Source organism: Equus asinus, chromosome 2, assembly GCF_041296235.1.
Source record: "Equus asinus isolate D_3611 breed Donkey chromosome 2, EquAss-T2T_v2, whole genome shotgun sequence".
Classification (NCBI taxonomy): Eukaryota; Metazoa; Chordata; class Mammalia; order Perissodactyla; family Equidae; genus Equus; species Equus asinus.
The window spans coordinates 167875253-167894660 of record NC_091791.1 but is presented as its reverse complement, the minus strand read 5'-3'; the positions used below and the strand labels follow the sequence as shown (position 1 = coordinate 167894660).

Below are 19408 nucleotides of genomic sequence, written 5' to 3'. Positions count from 1 at the left end.
AATTTATTCTCATTTAAATCCTTCACCCTGGTTCATTAACCAGCTGTGTTTAATTTGAAAGCTTATAAAATTAAATTTCTTATCAGAACAGAACAAGGCATTTATAATACAGCATCTGAATTTAAAAGTGTTTTTAGGTCCAAGGAGATTATGTTTAGTGTCTTTTCATTAGAGCTGAATTTCTATAGCTACAAACTGCATTTCTAAGACTACATAATAACTAATATTCTGGATGAAATTTAGATTTTTGTACATGCAGGAAACTGAATCTGGAACTGTGTTGTGTGAGGAGAGTGGCAAGGCTTGAGATAGGCATGTTCCAACATAGCTCCTGGCAGACAGTGTGATTCTGGGGTCAGCCTCTTCCTGGCTCAGCAGCTTCCTGCAGCAGAAATGGCAGTGGGCCAGATCACAGCAGAGGCGCTCTGACTAAGTTCCTGCAAGTTCTCCCCAGGCCCTGTTCTTCCAGCTCTGCCACTGACTTTGTAAACCACAAAAAATCACCCTCTGCTTATACCAACTTGAGTGATTTCCATTATCTGCAACCTATTTCTCACCAATAAGAAGATGATTGATTTTTGCATATTATTTTTGTACTCAGCTAACTTAATTTATCAGTTGCAATAGTTTTTCAAATAATTTTTTGGCGGTTCCCAGTAAAAATTGTATAAATTTCATCTCTTTTTGGTTAATTTCTTCCTCATTTCTTTTCAATATTTGCACCTCAGAGTGCAGATGATAGTGAAAGTTTTTGTGTTTTTTCTGACATTAATGGGAAAGCTTCTAGTCTTTCTGCCTTGAGAATAATTCTGGCTTTGGAGATTGGAGATATGTAATGTTAAGAAGATATTTGTATTTTCCCATTTTATTAAGGATTTTCTTTTTTTTTAAAAAAAAATTAAGAATGCAAGTTGGTTTCTATCAAAAATTTTTTTCAACATCTGTAGAAATGATCATAAGATGTTTCTGTTTTTGCTTATTCATGTGATGAATTATATTAACAGATTTCCTAATATTGAATCATTTTGCATCTGTCGAAAAATCACACTTGGTCATGGTATATATTTTTTTTAGTGCTTTACTGGATTCTTGTTGTTAATATTTTGTGATTTGTGTATTGATATTCATAAATGGGTAGTTTTCCTTTTTTGTACAATTTTTGCTTTCTCCTGTTGATATAATGCTTGCTTTGTGAAAAGAACTGGAAAATTTTCCTATTTTTTTTTGTGCTTGTACTCAGTTCTGTGAAATGATCTGGGTCTGGTGATTTTTGGAGGGGCCTATGTAGGGGGTAACTCTTTAACAACTTTCTTTCTTCTATGCGATTTCTGGGCTACTTGGTATATTTAAGTTTTCCATCTTTTCTAGGATCAGTTGTGATCCATTTCATACAAGTTTTCAAATGTATGTGGGTAGATGTGAGCAAAAAAATGAAAACATACATATATAAATAATTTCTGCCGTGTCAGGTTATTTCTTCCTTTACTGGTTGGTGTGTTTGTGTTTTCTTGTTTCCCAAAAATAGGCTCACTAATGGTTAATCTATTTAGTTGATTTTCAAAAATCAGTTCTAGAACTTGCTGTACTAGTTACAAAAATTCATTACTTTCTGCTTTTCTCTTTAATTCCTTCCTCCTAGTTTTCTTGGGCTTATCTCATTTTTCTTCTTATTTTTCTGTTGTTTCCTATCCTCGATTCGTTTATTTTTATTCTTTCTTGTTTATTAAAATAAGCATTTTAGGCTATGAATTTTTCCCTGAGCATTTATTTAGCTATATTGCATAGGTGAGGTAATAATAATAACAGTGGTGAATAAATCAGCCTCCGAGGAAAATAGATCTTACAACTGTAAGTGAATGCACACAGTCTTCTGAAAACAAACATTTTAAACACATGGTTTCTTATAACGAATATTTTTAGTTTCAATATTACAAGATAATTATCCTTGGAACTACTTAAAAATATCTTTTGATACTGTAGGAACGCTCTTTTGTTGATTGATTTAGACATATGCTCAATTCTGTAAGCACAAGGTACAGAAAAAGTACAGACAACTAAACTTTTGAGTAACTGATATTAAATATTTCTTCTAACTCTTTCCTTGTCTATCTAATATGACGAAATGGTTGGTTTAGGGCTTTGTTTCTTAAAGTATTTATGCAACAGTCTACCTTTCTTTCAAGGCACTTTGTTAAATTGTTAAGCAAGGCTTTTGGCTTTTGTCTTCAGTCACAATTTCTAACCGAGATCAAATTAATGAATATGGAGCTTACATTTTTCTGATTTCAAAGTTAGAATTATTTTAATATCTCACCATTGAGTATAATCATTAATTAGGTTTCTTGTGAATATTTGAAATTTCTTCCTATTTCCTGGATATTTCATCTATCCACAGAAGTATGGATGCTTACTAAGAGATTAAAAAATTGGATCAGGTAGTGGTTTTGGGTGTTCATTCTCTGGTGTTCAAAGGTCACCATTCCCTTTGATGCTTAAAATCACAAGAGTTCAAGCCGGGATCCTGATCGACAACTGAAAGTTCAGTAGTTTACTGGATCCCTCCCGTGAAATTCCCATAGGAATGCTTACATTTTCTGCCAATTTATGCTTTTCTATACATTTGAACATTTTCATAATTAAAAAATTGGAAAAACAGATCTATTTATATAATTATAGGAGACATCTAGGAATGCTACAGAAATGATGAAAGAAGAAAGGGAAGGATCCAGGAACCGTTTAAGGAAACATTCTGCTGCCTATTCTCTCCGATCAAAGGGAAGCCACCTCACCCCACTAGCTGGCCTCCACCATGCTGGACAGAGAGTATCTATGAAGTTCTTAAAGACAATCAAGGCAAAGCAGCATGGTCTCCTACAGAAGACCATCTTTTGTTATATCTAACCTAAATATTTCCTGCTACACACCCAAGCACTTCTGCTCTCCATGAGGAAAAACTTAAGAAGGTAACACCTGTCTGCTTATAATTCAAACGGTTCCAGTGCACCCAGTGCAGTTTATCAGAATGGTGCTCCTTCTGAGAACAAGGCAGGGAGGGGCCCCGGAGTTCACAGAGCCCATCTCTTTACTTTTCTGGGAATAAAGAGTTCATACCAACCTGGCACTTACTTACAAAACTATGGGGCTTTCCAAAAGAAACAGTCTTCATGACATTGGTTAGGCAAATTTCTCTGACAGTAAAAAGTCATTCACGCAAAAGATTAGTTGGTGCCCACTATATCCAGAACCATACCGAGAACATTCAGGCTACTGGATAGTTTCCAGAGTGCCACGCACATAACACCTCGGGGTACAGGTTCTGGATTCTGATCTGGATTTAAAACCTGACTTTCCCATTAACTCGCTGTGTAACTTTAGAAGCAAGTGCCTTATCAGTCTCTATGCCTCAGACTCCGTGGTGGATTGGGTATCGTAATGACAGCACCTAGCTCATAGGATTTGCTTGGAGCATTAGAGACAACATATGTAAAGTGCTTGAAATGGCACATAGCGAGTGCTCAATAGGATTCATTCAGCTCAGCCATAGGAAGTCCCAGGGGTCCTGCTGGATTATCCTTCATCTACATTCAGGAGTAACATCCCTAACAAGGCATTGGTATAAGCCATTTTGAGAAGACATTGCGACTCTATGTGCATATAGTACAGGCCTGGTGTATTGGATTGTTTTCTGGTTTCTATGGAAATTTGAAACTTGGAGCCCCAACTATTGATCCATTGAGGGAAGCCGTCCCCTCTCTGGAGTGAAGTTGTGGGGTTTCTCTGGAGAATCATTACAATACCGTGCTAACAAGGCCCCAGCCACTTCAAATCCCTTGACTGTTGATTGCCTTAACTTTAAAACTGGAAGTTTGCTCTTTTTTTCCCCAGTTGCAGAGCACAGTAAAACTTTGGAAAAGTTTAATGAGTGTGTTTGAGGGAGTCAGGGAAAAACAGCAGGGAAGGCCCTTCCAAGGGCTGGACCATGGGCATTGTGTGGCTGTGATGGGCGGGAGTGGACCACGTTCCAGGAGCTGCAGGATAATTCCTCCTCTGTCCCTTTCCTAGAATTCTCTGCCTGCCCCTGACCTCTTCACCCCCCCATGCTCAATGAGCTTTCTCCAGCCATAGTGGCCTCCTTGTTCCTCAACCATATCAACTCATGTCCACCTCAGGGCTTAGGCCCCATCCCTGTAGCCTCTGCTCGGTATCACCTCCTTACATAGGCTTTTCCTGTTCATCTTATGTAAAATAGACCTCCTTTGTCATTCTCTGTTCCCTTACTCTGGGTTTTTACTTTTATTCATAACACTGCCTAATATTTTATTTACATATTTATATTTGTCTATCTTCTTACGAGAAGGGAAATTCTATGAGGGCAGAGACTGACCTGTTCATTGCTGTATCCCCTATGCTTAGAACAGTGCTTGACATAGAGTAGGTGCTGAATAAATATTTTTGGATGAAAATGAGAAAGCAGCACACTTCTTGCCCAGAGGAGTCTGCATAAAGCTAAGTAGCCCTGGGGTAGGGGCAAAAGGAGAGATATGAGCACTTTTTGCATCATTTTGCAGGGGTTTCAGGCATAAGATGCAGGAGTGCCTTTTGAGAAGGGGTTGTGAGGCATGAGGAGAATGTGAGGCAAGGGTGAACCATTTACCAATTCCTGTCCTCTTGGGATGATTGGTCTCTCTCCGAGAACTAGCACCAGTTAACTCAAGATGTCTTCCGCACCTTTGACTGCTCCACTGAGATGAGCTTCACATGTTCTCATCCCTGGGTCTCAAGAATGGGACCTAAAGTGACATGAAGTATGGAGGATGGATACTAAGAATATAGACTTGCTTCCAGCCGGACAGGACCAGTCCTTGTTTAAAGCACATCGTACACCTTTATGCTTTGGCTCTGGCCATTTCTCCTAACAGAAGTGTTCTCCCTTTCCAAGTGCTACCCCCTCTTCAAGACCTAGTTCAATTCTTCTTTTGTGAAGCCTTCCCAGCCACCATGGGGAAGAACTACTTCTCCTTCCTCTAACTCCTTTAAGTCTTACTGCTCAAACATTCATGACATTTGGCTATGAAAAAATGGGACAACTCTAGCAACTAGCTGACTAACTCTGAAGTCTTTGGTTTCTCTGGTGTTCAAAGGTCACCATTCCCTTTGATGCTTAAAATCACAAGAGTTCAAGCCAGGATCCTGATCGACAACTGAAAGTTCGGTAGTTTACTGGATCCCCTCCCGTGAAATTCCCATAGCACTCGCTTACATTTTCTGCCAATTCCTACCAGTTCTGCAGTTCTGCTGGTCTTCTGGCTGTCTTGTGACCAGCTTCTCCAACTGCTACTGCTTTCCATATACCTCCTCACCCAAATGCAGACGAAGGCTCCTCTGTTATCTGTCCAACTACATCAGAGACCAGCTGTAGCACCTTCTAAAGCTTCATCAAAAGCTTTGGGATAATAGGAGGGAATTTTAGTGTAGAAAAGGGGGGCAGAAATTCCATAGAATGAGATACAGGAAATTATTATTCTTAGAGCCCACCAGTCATATACATACACAGGTTTTTTTTTTTCTTTTACAGTTTCCTCATTTCTCATTCTACTGCCACATTGCCACAAAAGCTACCTTCTACCATGTAGTGCCTTCCCTATATCTCTCTCTGCTCGGTCCCCTGCACAGTCCAGAATCCTGATCTGTGAGGCCCAGTGAGAAGGGAAAACCCCATTTTGGCCCCAGGTTCACATTCTGTTCTGCATAGATGGATCTCTTTCCACAGTATAAGTGATCTTAATGTCATGATGGAGATCAGTGCAGTTCAGTATGGTCTTAGGCCACTGAGGACACTATTTTGGCTTTACTGACATAAAACCATTGAAGTGTTTTCCCCAAACAAACAAACGAAAAAGCACAATCTGTTCACAAAATTGAATCAGAAAATTGCTGGTAATTTAAAAATAACTTATCCTGGCTTCTAGATGTTACATTTTCAAAAGTATTGAGGTTTAAGCTCATTAGAACACTCCAGTACATATTATATTTTTTTCTCTAAATGTATTTTATGTCTTACAGAAATCAGCAGAATAGTGAAGCATCTAGGAGGAGAATGATGGAGTCATACAAGGGGAGGCCAGGAGGATCTGTTCATCCCCTTTGAAGGGGCAAGTTGTCTCTGGGGTTGGGTGGTCACATTTTGAGAGGGAGTCACACTAACAAAAATGTACTTGAATGATGGACATTTCAGAATGACATTATGAATTTGCATGAGAAATAGGACTGCTAGACCAGAAATGCTCAGCTCAGCGCATTCACTCCCTTTGCCCTCTTCCTCCTAGTCTGAACTACTCGCTGAGCTCTCTTTGACTTTTTGTAAAAGAAAAGTGTTTTTCCATCTTAGTCAGTGGATGTTTAGTCTGGAGAAGTCTTGGGAAGCAGATAGTACTTTGGAAAGATAAACATTCCTCTCTAGTCATTCTGCCTGTCAGGGGGTAGGCAGTGATCTGCCAACCAGATGAGCTCAAAGTCATCCAAAAGAGCAGGGGTAGCCAATCCCTGGATTGAATCATCCTTCCTGGACAGAGACCCTGGAAGTAGGGACAATGGCAACCATGAGGTGTGCTTCCCTCCCCTGCCACCAGGAGTCTGCCATGAGCTGGAGAGGAAGGCAAGTCACCAACACAGCAAAGGTTCTGCAGAGGTGCTCTAAGTGCTTGGGGCACTTGGCGACAACTTAGAAATGAGGGAAATGGATGGTCCCAAGTCAGTGATTCTTAACCTTTTTTGAGTCACAAAGTCATTTGAGAATTTGACTCTTCCCACCTCCCTCTCAATCTACATAGACGCACTCTTTTGCACATAACTTAAGGAATTTCCCAGAACACCCTGAAGTTCATCTATGAACCTTCTGCTTTAGACTATAAACTCCTGGAGAGCAAGGACTGGCCTTGTTCTCTGATGTGTGTCTAGTGCCTACTAAAAGTGTCTGAGATGTAGGTGTCAAGAGCAGAGGCAAATTTGCTCTTGCCTGGCAGAGGCCAGGCCAGGTGTGCAAATGTCTGTGGCGTCAGTGTCTCAAGAGGCTTTGATAGTGACATCCCTATCACTATTCTTGGCATTTAAAGCCAGAGCTGATGCGGTGTGAGCTCTTCACTTTTCTAACCCCCCGATCCTGACCTAGTCTGGTGATCTGAGACATGTAGGGTCAATAGTAGTTGCAAGGAAGAGATGAGAAGTGACATTTTGAGGGTTCTCACATTGCTATCTAGTTTTTGCTGTGGATTTCCTATCAATTTATTCTAAATGCTTCTCTGAAGTCAAGCATTTGGTTATTTATGTGAGTTGCATTCACTGAGCATTTTAGGGTCTACTGTGTTCCAGGAGGATGCTTGATAGCTGCTAACATCCTTGAATCTAAATGAGGATCAGAATTCCAGTCCCTTTTAACACCTGGTAAAGTTCTTGTTTTAAATGCAAATTGGTATATGCAAATAGATATGAGGGGGCACTTCTCACCTTTGTTTGCTGCAGAATTCAAGGCACTAATGTGAGTGGATGCTGTGAGGAGTGGGCTCAGGGAGCATGCCAATGGTGCGAGGCTGGGGATTGGTGTTATCTACTCTTCCAAGCTGCAGTGGATCCCCAACTCTTGCCCAACCAAAATATGCTGCTGGTCTAGGTTAGTAATAGACATTTTGTCTTATTTTTTTTAATTGCCCAATGACTTTTTCTTCATTCTTGTTCTTTATAACCTCTCCATAATATTTGGCACTTTTGACACGCCTACCGTCTTGGATTTCTCCTCCCCTGCATGATTCTGTTTCTGATGGTTTGCCTTCTGACTACTCCTCTTGTTCCCCATGGTGAATCCTTCTCCTGCCTTTCAATTGAAGGCCTTCGCTGGGGCTCATCCTTTTTTTCTCCTCCTTATACCCTTCTCCAGAGTATACGGTTCCGCGTCCACTTGTTCACTCACTTCAAAGTTAGAGCAGAGATCTAGATGAGCTGGGAGGGGTTCATTCCACCTGTCAGATCCTGCAGGTCTAATGTGGAGCTCATTGTGGCTTTTGGTCAAGATAATTACTGCAGAAGATCCTAGGTGGCAGCAAAGCCCAGGTGAGCAGACCTGACATACAGAGGTGGCATGAGGCGTCCCCAGTTGAGGTGAGTGCAGAGCAGCCAGCCATTCAGCTTTTCTGGGCTCTCTAGAGGGGATGTATCTTTGCCTTCATTAAACTTCTTGATATTTCTGATACAAGGGAGTGATTTTCCACTGAGTGCAGAAAAAATTTCTGAAAAAACATATTTTGAGAGTTAAATGATTGTCTTGCACCCTCATCTTACCATTTCCAGATTTGGTGACGAAGCCCAGGTTCACCCTTTGTATCATTCTTCTTGCTTTCATAAACTTTGAGTGTATCTGCTCTTAGTAATTTTCATGTGTGTGCGTATATGTGTATGAGCAAGTGTGTCTGCCATGCCCAGGGGTCAGAGCTTCTCCCTCGGGCCATGACCTTTCCTCCTTCCACATTCTTTCTTCAAGATCCTTGGCAACGATCCATGCAAAACATGGATGAAGCTTGAATACATTATGGTAAGTGAAAGAAGCCAGACACAAAGGACCACATATTATATGATCCATTTATATGAAATGTCTAGAATAGGCAAATCCGCAGACACAGAAAGTAGATTAATAGCTGTCAGGGTTTGGAGGGGGTTGATAAAAAACGTTCTTAAATTGATTGTGGTGATGAATACACAACTCTGTGAATATACCAAAAGCTATTGATTTGTACACTTTAAATGAGTGGATAGTATGGTATGTGAATTATATCTCAAGAAAGCTTTTTAAAAAGAAAAGGTCCTTGTGCAATACAGACAGAGTAAGTTGACTGGAATGGCATCCACATGACATAACTCCACTGAGGTGGGGGCAGGTCTGGGGACAGACTCCAGAATCTTTGGTTTGCTCTCTAGACTAATAGCCCAGAGCAAAGATCCTATGAAAGAAATTTTGCTCTCGTTTAGTTTTTCCTCCATTTCTGTGATTTCCCTGAACTCAGGTTCCTTCATAATCTCTTTAAGATGAAGAGCTATTCAAGGGCAAGTACTTTCCTATTGTCTTCGAAGAAAATAAAGATTCCTTGGAGTCCTACCCTCAAGTAATAACCATTCTTAACAGTTTGGCATATTCCCTTTCTATCTTCTTTACATACACATGTTTATATTTTCTTTATTATCTTTTTAAGTATCAATTTTGATATATATCAAAGAATACATTTAAAATTTACCTAAATCTAGGGGCTGGCCCCGTGGCCGAGTGGTTAAGTTTGCACGCTCTGCTGCAGGCGACCCAGTGTTTCGTTGGTTCGAATCCTGGGTGAGGACACGGCGCTGCTCATCAAACCACGCTGAGGCAGCGTCCCGTATGCCACAACTAGAAGGACTCACAACGAAGAATATACAACTATGTACCAGGGGGCTTTGGGGAGAAAAAGAAAAAAAAATAAAATCTTTAAAAAAAAAATTTACCTAAATCTAAATTATAAAGCTTGATAATATATTGAACACCATTAAGCCAATTACCCAAATCCAAAACTGATAATTTCTAATATGGATTCATCTCCTAGCCCACGCCCTGCCTTCTCACCCCAGAGGTAATTTTGCGGTTATCATTTCCTTCCCTTTTAAAATCATGTTTTATTGCACTTGTAAAATGCCTGTACAATATATTATTTAGTTTTGTTTGTTTTTAAGTTTAAATTTTATAAATCTTGTTGTGTGATGTACTCTGGGAATGCCTTTTTTCTAACCTTTCTAAGATTCATCCTTACTGTTGATTGAGCTGTAGTTCATTTATCTCATTGCTGTGGAATATTCCATTCTGTGGTCATATCACTATTTATTTGTTCTTCTGCCTTTGGACATTGATCTGCCTTTCTTTCCTTCTTTCCTCTCTCCCTCCCTCTGTCTGTCTTTCTTTTTTCGTGAACATTCTTGTTCGTCTTCTGGTGCATATGTGCAAGTTTCTCTACCTAGGAGTACAATTATTGGGTCACTGAACATATGAATGGTCACCTTTACAAGGTAATGACAAATTATTTTCCAAAGCAATTATATAAATTTACACTCCCACTAGCAACATAGAAGAATTTCTATCAATCCACATTCTCTCCAACAATTCTTATTGCCATATTTCTGTTGTTTCACAATATAGTGTTTATAAAATGGTATCTTGTTATTGTCTTAATTTGCATTTCCCTAATTACTAATGAGATCAAGTGCCTTTTTGTACATTTATTGGCTATATTTCTTTCCTCTTTAGTGGAATTCAGGTCAAATGTGTGGCCCATTTTTGTAGTGGATTGCTTATCTATTTCTTATGGCTTTTAAGACTCAATATATTACTTGTATATTGTGGATACTAAACATTTGTCCATTGTCTGTGTCACGGATATGTTCTGCCTGTTTGTGATTTGTCTTTAACTTTATTTGGGGGTTCTTTTAATAAACAGAAATTCTTAATTTTAATGTAACTTAATTTATCAATATTTTCTTTTTCATTTAGCACTCTCCTGATCTTCTTTAATAAGTTCTTTTCTACCCTGAGGCCAAAAACAACATTCTCTTCTCTTTCCTTCTGAAAGCTTTGATTTTTACATTTAATTTTTTTGTCCATCTGGAATGGATCTTAGTGTCTGATATGAGGTAGGGAATCCAATTTTACTTTTTCCCTTTACACACAACCAGGAGGACCAGCTTCCTCTCGCCCCTGACATGTATCACCGTTCCGTATTTGTGTGGGTCTGTTTCTTGGCTCTCCATTTTGTTCCAAAGGTCATTTTGTGTATATTTGTGCCAATACCATCTTGCCTCAGTCACTGTAGTTTTATTAGTCTTGATATCTGCTATGGCAAGTCCCCCCACTGTCTTCTTCTTCACCAATGTCTTGACTATTCTAGAACCTTTGCTAATTTACATTTTACCCCCAAAGGGGGTCATATTACTACTAGTTTATAACTTGCTTTAAAAAACTTAATAATGTATCATGAATATATTGTCATCACATATTATTGTAAAATATAGTTTTTAATGACTGCATGATATGCTGTTGTTTAGATGTACCATAATTTATTTATTCCATCCTCCATTTTTGGGTATTTAGATATTGGATATTTTGCCAAATTTTCATTACTATAAGCAATTCTGTGATGAATGTTCTTGCGGCAAAATCTTTTTAACATATCCATGACTATTTCCTCAGGATGGAAGTAGAATTTCTGAGTCTAAAGTTTTGCTCAATTTTAAGGTTTTTTGTAAAAATTGCTAAATTATTTTTTAGAAAACTCACAAGAACTGTGTGACAGCGTAGGTCTCAAGGCAGGCACCCTTGCTAACGGTAAACATTACAATTTAAAAAAAAATTCCGACTTGACGGGCAAATAATTTAAAACAAGTTAAATTTGGATTACATATCTAATTTGGATTAACCCATTCTATGTTCATATTCTTCTAATGAACAGACATGGGGCTTCATACGCTGAACACTCCTCGGTACTATCTCTCTTTGTTTCGTTGGGGGAACTGAGCCAGGCCCCCTAAGCCCATGGAGAATCAGACTGCGATGGTGTCGGAGTTTATTTTGCTGGGATTTCCTCTCAGCAGGAGGGTGGAGTGCTGTTTCTGGTGCTGCTACTGCCCACATTCCTGCTGACGTTCCTGGGGAGCCTGCTCCTCATATCCATTGTGTTGTCCTACTCCCGCCTCCACACCCCCATGTACTTCTTCCTGTGCAACCTCTCTGTCCTGGACATCCTCTTCACCGCAGTCATTTCTCCACAAGTGTTGGCCAACTTAGTATCTGAAGATAAAACCATCTCTTTTGCAGGATGTGTCACCCAGTGTTATTTCTATTTCTTTCTGGGCACTGTAGAGTTTCTTCTGCTGACGGTCATGTTGTATGATTGCTATGCTGCCATCTGCTACCTTCTGTGGTACAGCATCATTATGAGACCTCCTGTCTGCATTGGGACCATTGTGTTCTCTTGGGTGGGAGGCTTCCTATCTGTGATCTTTCCAACCATCCTCATCTCCCAGCTGCCCTTCTGTGACTCCAACATCATTAACCACTTCTTTCGTGACGGTGGATCCTTGCTGGCCCTGGCCTGTGCAGACACCACTGCCATTGAGCTGATGGATTTTATACTTTCATCCACAGACATCCTCTGCTGTATAGTTCTTGTGGTCTATTCCTATACATTCGTCATTTGACAATAGTGTGTATTCCTTCTCCAATTGGAAGGAAGAAGGGTTTTAACACTTGTGCTTCTCACCTGACTATTGTCGTGATTTCTGGTGGCATCACAGTGTTTATCTATGTGACTCCATCCCAGAAAGAATATCTCGAGATCAACAAGGTCCCTTCAGTACTGAGCAGTGTTGTGGCTCCATTCCTTAACCCTTTTATATATACTCTGAGGAATGACGCAGCATTGGGGGTCCTCAGGGATGTGTGGGTCAGGGTTCAAGAAGTTTTAGAAAAGAGGATGAGGACAGTGCTGAAGAGCAGATTGTCCTCTAACAAAGACCACTTATGAGAGGCCAGTCCCCCTCCCTCTTCACCAGCATGTATCCATAATACAAATCCCCGGTATTAGAAAGAGAGGACTTGCCTTAGCACACGGGATCGTGAATGATCTACAGTGGAAAGAAGACTGAGCTTGGAGACAGGGTCGTGGACTATGGCCTTGGTTCTAACTTTAACCCTGTGGCTACAGCTGTGTCACTGTGTCACCAGCGACTCTAGCCCTTAGTATTCTCATCTGAAGTGTGGCAGGGCTGGACTTGATGATCTCTGAGTCTCATCCGCACTGAATATTCTAAGAATCACAGAAGGGCTGTGCAGCATGTGTCTTATTGAATTCCCAACATGTTTGGCCCCATTTCCTCATGGATCCGAACACAACTCTTCCATCAGCTTGGCACAAAGTCCTTCCTGGTCCCCTCTACATGGACCCTCTTTCCTTCCATCTTCCCTAGGGATCTTTCTAGGAATAATCTTCTTTATCCTCTGATCCACTGTCATATCGTATAATCCACTGTTTTTCTTCAGTGGACAAATGTAATGATTGTGGTGGATATATGTAGTCTATGTTATTTAATAATACTGCTTCCTATAATAGAACATGTTCATAATATCCAAAATGCTCACATTTTTATGTAAGACATGGCCTTGTTCCTCAGCCTCCAACTGATGGATGCCTGGCCAGTGACCTATGACCTCTGTGGCTTGGCTGGTTTATATCTATAAACTATGCAAACAAATGTTTCATTTTTAAGAGTTTGAACTAAGAGATGCAGAGACTGTAGTAGATAATGGTGATGCTCCCCCTGGAAGCTCGAGTAGGCTTGATGGTTGGAATGGCCATTTTAGGGACTGTGTACAAGCTGCTGAGAAATGAGAGGAAACCAGTCTGTCTATCAAAAAGAATGAAGTTGGTGTATAGAGAAAAATAGAGAAGAGATAGATGAGTGCCACTCAGCTGCAGAGCCACACGTGAAGGGCCCTCCTCTCTAGTGACTTCCCAGGCAGGAAGCTGGCAGTGTTTTATTTCCTATTCCTGCATTTGACGAGGTTTTTCTGTACCCATAAATCAAATCCTTTTTTATAGAGCTATTTTGAGAAGGCAGCCAGTCCTGGTGGTCTAGTGGTTAAGATTTGGTGCTCTCACTGCCAGAGCCCAGGTTCATTTCCTGGTCAGGGAACCACACCACCTCTCTGTCGGTTATCATACTGTGGCAGCTGTATGTTGCTGTGATGCTGAAAGCTATGCCACTGATATTTCGAATACCAGCAGGGTCACCTATGATAGAGAGGTTTCAGCAGAGCTTCCAGAGTAAGACATACTAGGAAAAAGGACCTGGCCACCCACCTCTGAAAAAATTGGCCATGAAAACCCTACGAATAGCAGAGGAGCATTGTCTGATATAGCGCTGGAAGATGAGAGGATGGTACAAAAAGATCGGGCAGGGTTCTGCTCTGCTGTACACAGGGTCACCAGGAGTAGGAGTCGACTAGAGGGTACTAATAATGACATATTTTGAGAAGGTGTTCATTTCTCATGACCTAAAAGCAGCTTGACTACAAAGCTCTCTCCCTGCACAAAGGGTAGCCCCTCCCCTTTTCTAGAAAGGGGAGGAACTAGAAAGATGTCTCTTTTCAACTGAACTCTTAGTCTGAGTTCTTGATACCCAAATACTGCCTGAGATCCTTGACTGGCACCATCTAGACCTATGGCTCAGGTCAGTGCAAGCCAAACTTTTCAATGTCATCAGAAGGGCTGAGGTTTCCTTTCCTGTCCTCCTTGCCTCTAGCACTGCAGCATCCACTTTACCTGAATTAACACCTGTGCTCCACATGGAACTGGTCAGAAGGACATACGCACACCTAAGGAAATTCTGTGGGTGCTGTGGAAGTAAACAAAGACCACCCAAATGAGAACGGAGGCTATTTATCCAGAGCTGGTGCTAGCAAGGGAGTCAGCCATCATCACTTGGGTTTGAGAGAGACTACAAAAGTAGGAAGGGATTTGGAAAGCTTTATACAGGAGAAGAAGGTAAGGTGCTGTGATAGGAGGTTTGAGGCATGAGGAAGCTGGAGGCAGGCTAACTAGAAGAGGGGCATCTATTGTGACTGGTTTGGGGAGCATATTTGGCTTTCTATGATTAGTCCTGAGTTGGAAAGAAGTTGGTGAGGGGATGGGGGTGCAAAAACTAGGGAAGTTGGCAGGGCTGACCACGTCCTGACCGTCTGGGCTGACTGCTGCAGAGGTTGTGGGTTGGTTTCCCTGCCTGGTTGCCTCTGAGTTTGTGGGTCAGAGTTCTACTGCCATATATGGTCTGGCTATTGTCCATTTGTCTATTCAGTGTCTCAGTTCTTATAGCATTGAAGGTTCTTATAACATTTAAAAATTTAAGCACATGGACAATCCTCCTAAAGCAGAGAACCAGAGTAATGGGTGGTGAAAGGTGAGCTCAGGTAAGCAGAGGTTAGTTGGGGGTTAGCAGACCAGGAGTGCGAGCTGCAGAAACCGAGGAGGTCTTGCATGTGCTAAAGACCCTGCTTCTTTGAGTGGACCCAAGCTCCAAGATTCAGGCCCTTTGACTGGTAGGGCCTGCCCAGGCACACTAGGTCCTAGAGGCAGCTTAATGTTGCGGTACATCTGGCAAAGCAGTTAAGACTCTGAGGCCAGTCTTCCGCGAGATTAAAGACACAGAGCAGGCATGCAGGGGCAGGTTAGTGGAGAGAAGGAAGCTGGGGTTCCTCAGGTCGCTGAGGGGGCCTCAGAACCACATCCCCTCTGCTGGAAATGTTTCACTTAAAACATTTGGGGATTCACAACCCCTCGGTTGTCCTTTTCTTCTAGCCCCAGGAATTCTTTAAACCACTCACCAGAAGTTTCTGGGTTTGGATTTAAAAGCAGCAACACATTTCCAAGTTCCCACGGAGAACCTCGGACAAGCATTTCCATTCTCAGCCCACAGAAAACACTTCCTCCTTCTAGGCCTCTTCCTTCTTTGTGCGGTTGGTGTGCTTGTCTGTCTGTCTTCCCCAAGAGACAGCAAACACCACTAAGGGCAGAAAACTGGGGGCTGTTCATTGTTGGGTCCCCTACCCTTTTTCTCCCAGGAAACTGCATCAGTGTTTCTCACACTAGATACGCTCACTATTTACTAAATAAAGTGAAAATGTATGCAGTTTAGCAGTAGTCCTTTTTTAAAATGCAAATGTTAGCTTGGAGCTGGGTTGGGCCAATGTAACAGTTCAGCCCGTCAGTTAGGAGCTGTGTAAAGAAAGGAGAGGGAGGAAGCCTGAGGGCACTGGGAGGGCCCCCTGGTGGTGGTGGTGGTGGAGGAGGTCAGGAAATGATAATGGGTTCAGATATGGGGATCAGGGCCAACAAAGAGTTTTTCTGCCTGAAAACTTTGCCTTGGCCGGTCTGTACTTGCTCCCACTTTTACACTCATTCCATTTCCAAGGCCAAATGGGAAGCGCTTTTCCCTTCCCTGAGAAGACAGAGCCTTAAAGGTGGCCCGTCGCCTGGTCCTAGAAAGCCTGGGGCTAGGGGAAGTGTGTCCAGTTGGTCTCAGCAGATTTCTCTGGTCTGTGATGTGACTTCCTTTTCCTAATGCATCTGTGGCCCCCACACCCCCATTTGCCTGCGGCCTCCGTTAACCCTCCCACAAGCCCCAGAGGGCTGCTCCAGGCTGCAGCAGGCAGAACCTGGGGGGTCCCCAGGCCTCCAAAGGTATATGAGGCCCTTGGACTCTCGGCAGCTGTTGGGGAGATATCATTGAAAACAAAATCCCCTGCCAACCCAAAATAGCTCTCCACAAAGGTAGAAGAGAAAGAAAACAACTTTACTACGGAGTAAGACTTAAATCAGAATGTGCTGGGGCCGGCCCTGTGGCTGAGTGGTTAAGTTGGCGCGCTCTGCTGAGGCAGCCCAGGGTTTCGCCAGTTCGGATTCTGGGCACAGACATGGCAGCGCTCATCAGGCCACGCTGAGGTGGCGTCCCACATGCCACAGCTAGAAGGACCCACAATTAAACTACACAACTACTTATGGGGATTTGGGGAGAAAAAGCAAAAAAAAAAAAAAAAAAAGAATGTGATGAACAGCACAGCAGTCCTGTAAATAGATTACAAAGACAGAAAGAAGTCTCACCTTCTTATATAGCCAAACAGATACAACAAATTACATACATTTTGTCAAGATAAATAAGTAGTCCTCAAGTAAGAGGACTTGACAACACCATTTGTCACACATAGTTCATCATAGTTCATCACTTGGTAATTGGAGTGACCATTTGTTAGCTAACCGGCTTTATCCAAAGGAAAAATAAACTTCTCGAATCTTTATGAGAGAGGTAGTTTGGGAGCTAGGCGTCCACTCAAGTTAGATTCCCACCATCCTGCAGACACTGGGAGCTAGGAACGCTACCTGCCTTGGGGTTGCATTTCAAAGAGATGGTTCGCAGGTTCTTAAGAAAGACCTCTGGGTCACAAAGCTGTCCAGAGGCTTAGTTAGCTTTTAAAAAGATTTATATGCATTTCAAAGAACTTACAGAGAAAGAATTTACAAGTTTTTCAAGTAAATGTCTAAGAAAAGGGAGACATAGAAGTCTCTTCCCTTATTTTCAACACAGAGAATTAAGCCTCTTACCTCTTTTTTTGTATCTGCTCTTGCACAGCTAGCCCTCTGGGAGCCCCGCCGGAAGTGCCGGTTGCTGCTACATGCTTTGTCAGTCAGAGGTAAATGTCTGTGCTGGACCACCCACGAAGCAAGGCAAGCAGACTTGATTCCTGCCTGAGGGAGCTCACCCCTAAAACTGACATCATGGACATAAATCAAAATTAGGATCACCTTTGACTGGAGAGCTTCTTGTTTTTAATCTTTAATTATAAAAATACACATTGGTTGTAAAATTTCAGCCAGGACAGAAGTGTATAAAATAAAACATGAGAGTCCTACCAGCCAATCCCACTCTCCAGCAGCAAACATTTTTATGCTTATAAAACATATATGCCTTGGGGCCGGCCCGGTGGCGCAGCAGTTGAAGTTCGCACGTTCTGCTTCCACAGCCTGGGTTCGTGGGTTTGGATCCCAGGTGTGGACATAGCACCACTTGGCAAGCCATGCTGTGGTAGGCGTCCCACATATAAAGTAGAGGAAGATGTGCACGGATGTTAGCTCAGGGCCAGGCTTCCTCAGCAAAAACAGGAGGATTGGCGGCAGATGTTAGCTCAGGGCTAATCTTCCTCAAAAAACAAAACAAAACAAAACATATATGTCTTTCTTCACATACACGTAGCTTTTGTTTTAGAAAAGTCAGATGGTATTATATGAGTTGTCTGCAACTTGATACTTTAAAATATCTTTCCATGTCACTACCTATAAACACAGTTTATTTTTAGATGTCGCTTTTATAACCAATGGACATTGAGATTTCTAGCATTTTGTTAACGGTGCTAAAATTTATTAGCATAAATTCTTACGATTAGGACTTATGGCTCATAGTATGTGCCCATTTTAAATTTCAGTACTAGATTATTTTGGTGGTCTGCCAGATTGCCTACAAAAATCTAGTAACAATTTCCTCTCCCACCAACATTGTGTGAAAATGTCCATCTTCCTCACCACTGGCATTACAAGATATTGCCAATCTTACAAATTTGTGTCAATTCTACATGTAAAAAATAGTATTGTTATTTTCCATTTCTTCTATAAGTAGTGAGGTTGAGTATCTTCACATGTTCATTGGTTATCTGTATATCTTCTGTAAATTGCTTATTCATATTTTTGGCCCTGTACGTCAAGATAAAACATTTATTTTTCTGCTGGATTGCTTCCCGTTTTCTGGTTGCTTGGTATAAGCTTTTTTTCATTGCTTATCAAAAGCCTTAATATTTTGCATACCCTTCGATGCTGGAATTTTACATCTGGGAAGGAAATCATTGGTTAAGTGGGCAAAAATGAATGTACAGAGTGCTTAACACACTGTTTATGATAGAAAAACATTTGAAGGGATTCTAAAGTCCAAAAATAGAAAATTGGATCAATATATTATGGCAAATCTACACAATGGAATACAGTTAAGAATAGTGGTATATTTCTTATATTCTATATTTATTAATGTAGAAAGAGGTTTATAGCAATGAAGTTTTAGAAAAATTCATGAAGTGCTTTGTCAGTATGCTTTAATTCTGGTAAATACATATTTACCTGTAACAACATATATGTGCGTATCTTTATGTGCATACGTACGTGTCTATACATTCTGAGAATACGTATATACATACATATGTATATATTAAAAATATTTAAGGTGGTTATTTTTGAGTAGTGTAAGTCTGGGTGGCTTTTAAAAAGTTCTTTTTCCTCCTTATTTTTTTATATTGAAAATATTTTGTTTACGTAAACAAAGGAGAAATGCCTCAGCATTGAACCTCCCGGAGCTCCGATCGGGGAGCAGTGGGACCAATGAGTCGCGTCACCAATGCTGGGAGTCAGACCTAACATTGCGTTAGGTTTTTTGGCAGCTTCATCCTTTATTGCTTCAAACTGAGCTTCCAGTCCACCAAAACCTTCATATCGGTTTAACGTTTTCACAAGGACTGTCCTTGCTTTACTTGTTTGGTTCATTTTTTAGTGTAAGAGACTTGCTGTTCATCTCTGCTCGTAGTTTGATCCTGTCAGAAGGCAGCCGTGTTCTGATTGGTGAAGCCTCTTTTCTTCCTCAGCAGGAGCCTTTCGGATAAAACCAATGGAAATTCACCTTTGAGAACTCGCTGTCCCTTAAAAGCCCTGTAGGTAATTTTCCTTGGAACATTTTCAAATCTGACTTCTTGGAATCTATG

At 41.3% G+C, this 19408-nt stretch overlaps 1 protein-coding gene and 1 pseudogene across 1 annotated transcript; one reads left to right on the top strand and one right to left on the bottom strand.

Moving 5' to 3' along the window:
* The window catches only part of LOC139044534 (macrophage metalloelastase pseudogene), a 37273-nt pseudogene extending 19482 nt beyond the window's left edge, over positions 1-17791 (bottom strand).
* On the top strand, positions 11497-12813 carry LOC106840730 (olfactory receptor 6J1-like). The gene is given in 3 exon segments (XM_014856392.3): positions 11497-11660; positions 11663-12250; positions 12253-12813. Coding segments are annotated over 3 exon segments (987 nt in total). The 5' UTR covers positions 11497-11593; the 3' UTR covers positions 12585-12813.
* Positions 17792-19408: the final 1617 nt, after the last annotated feature.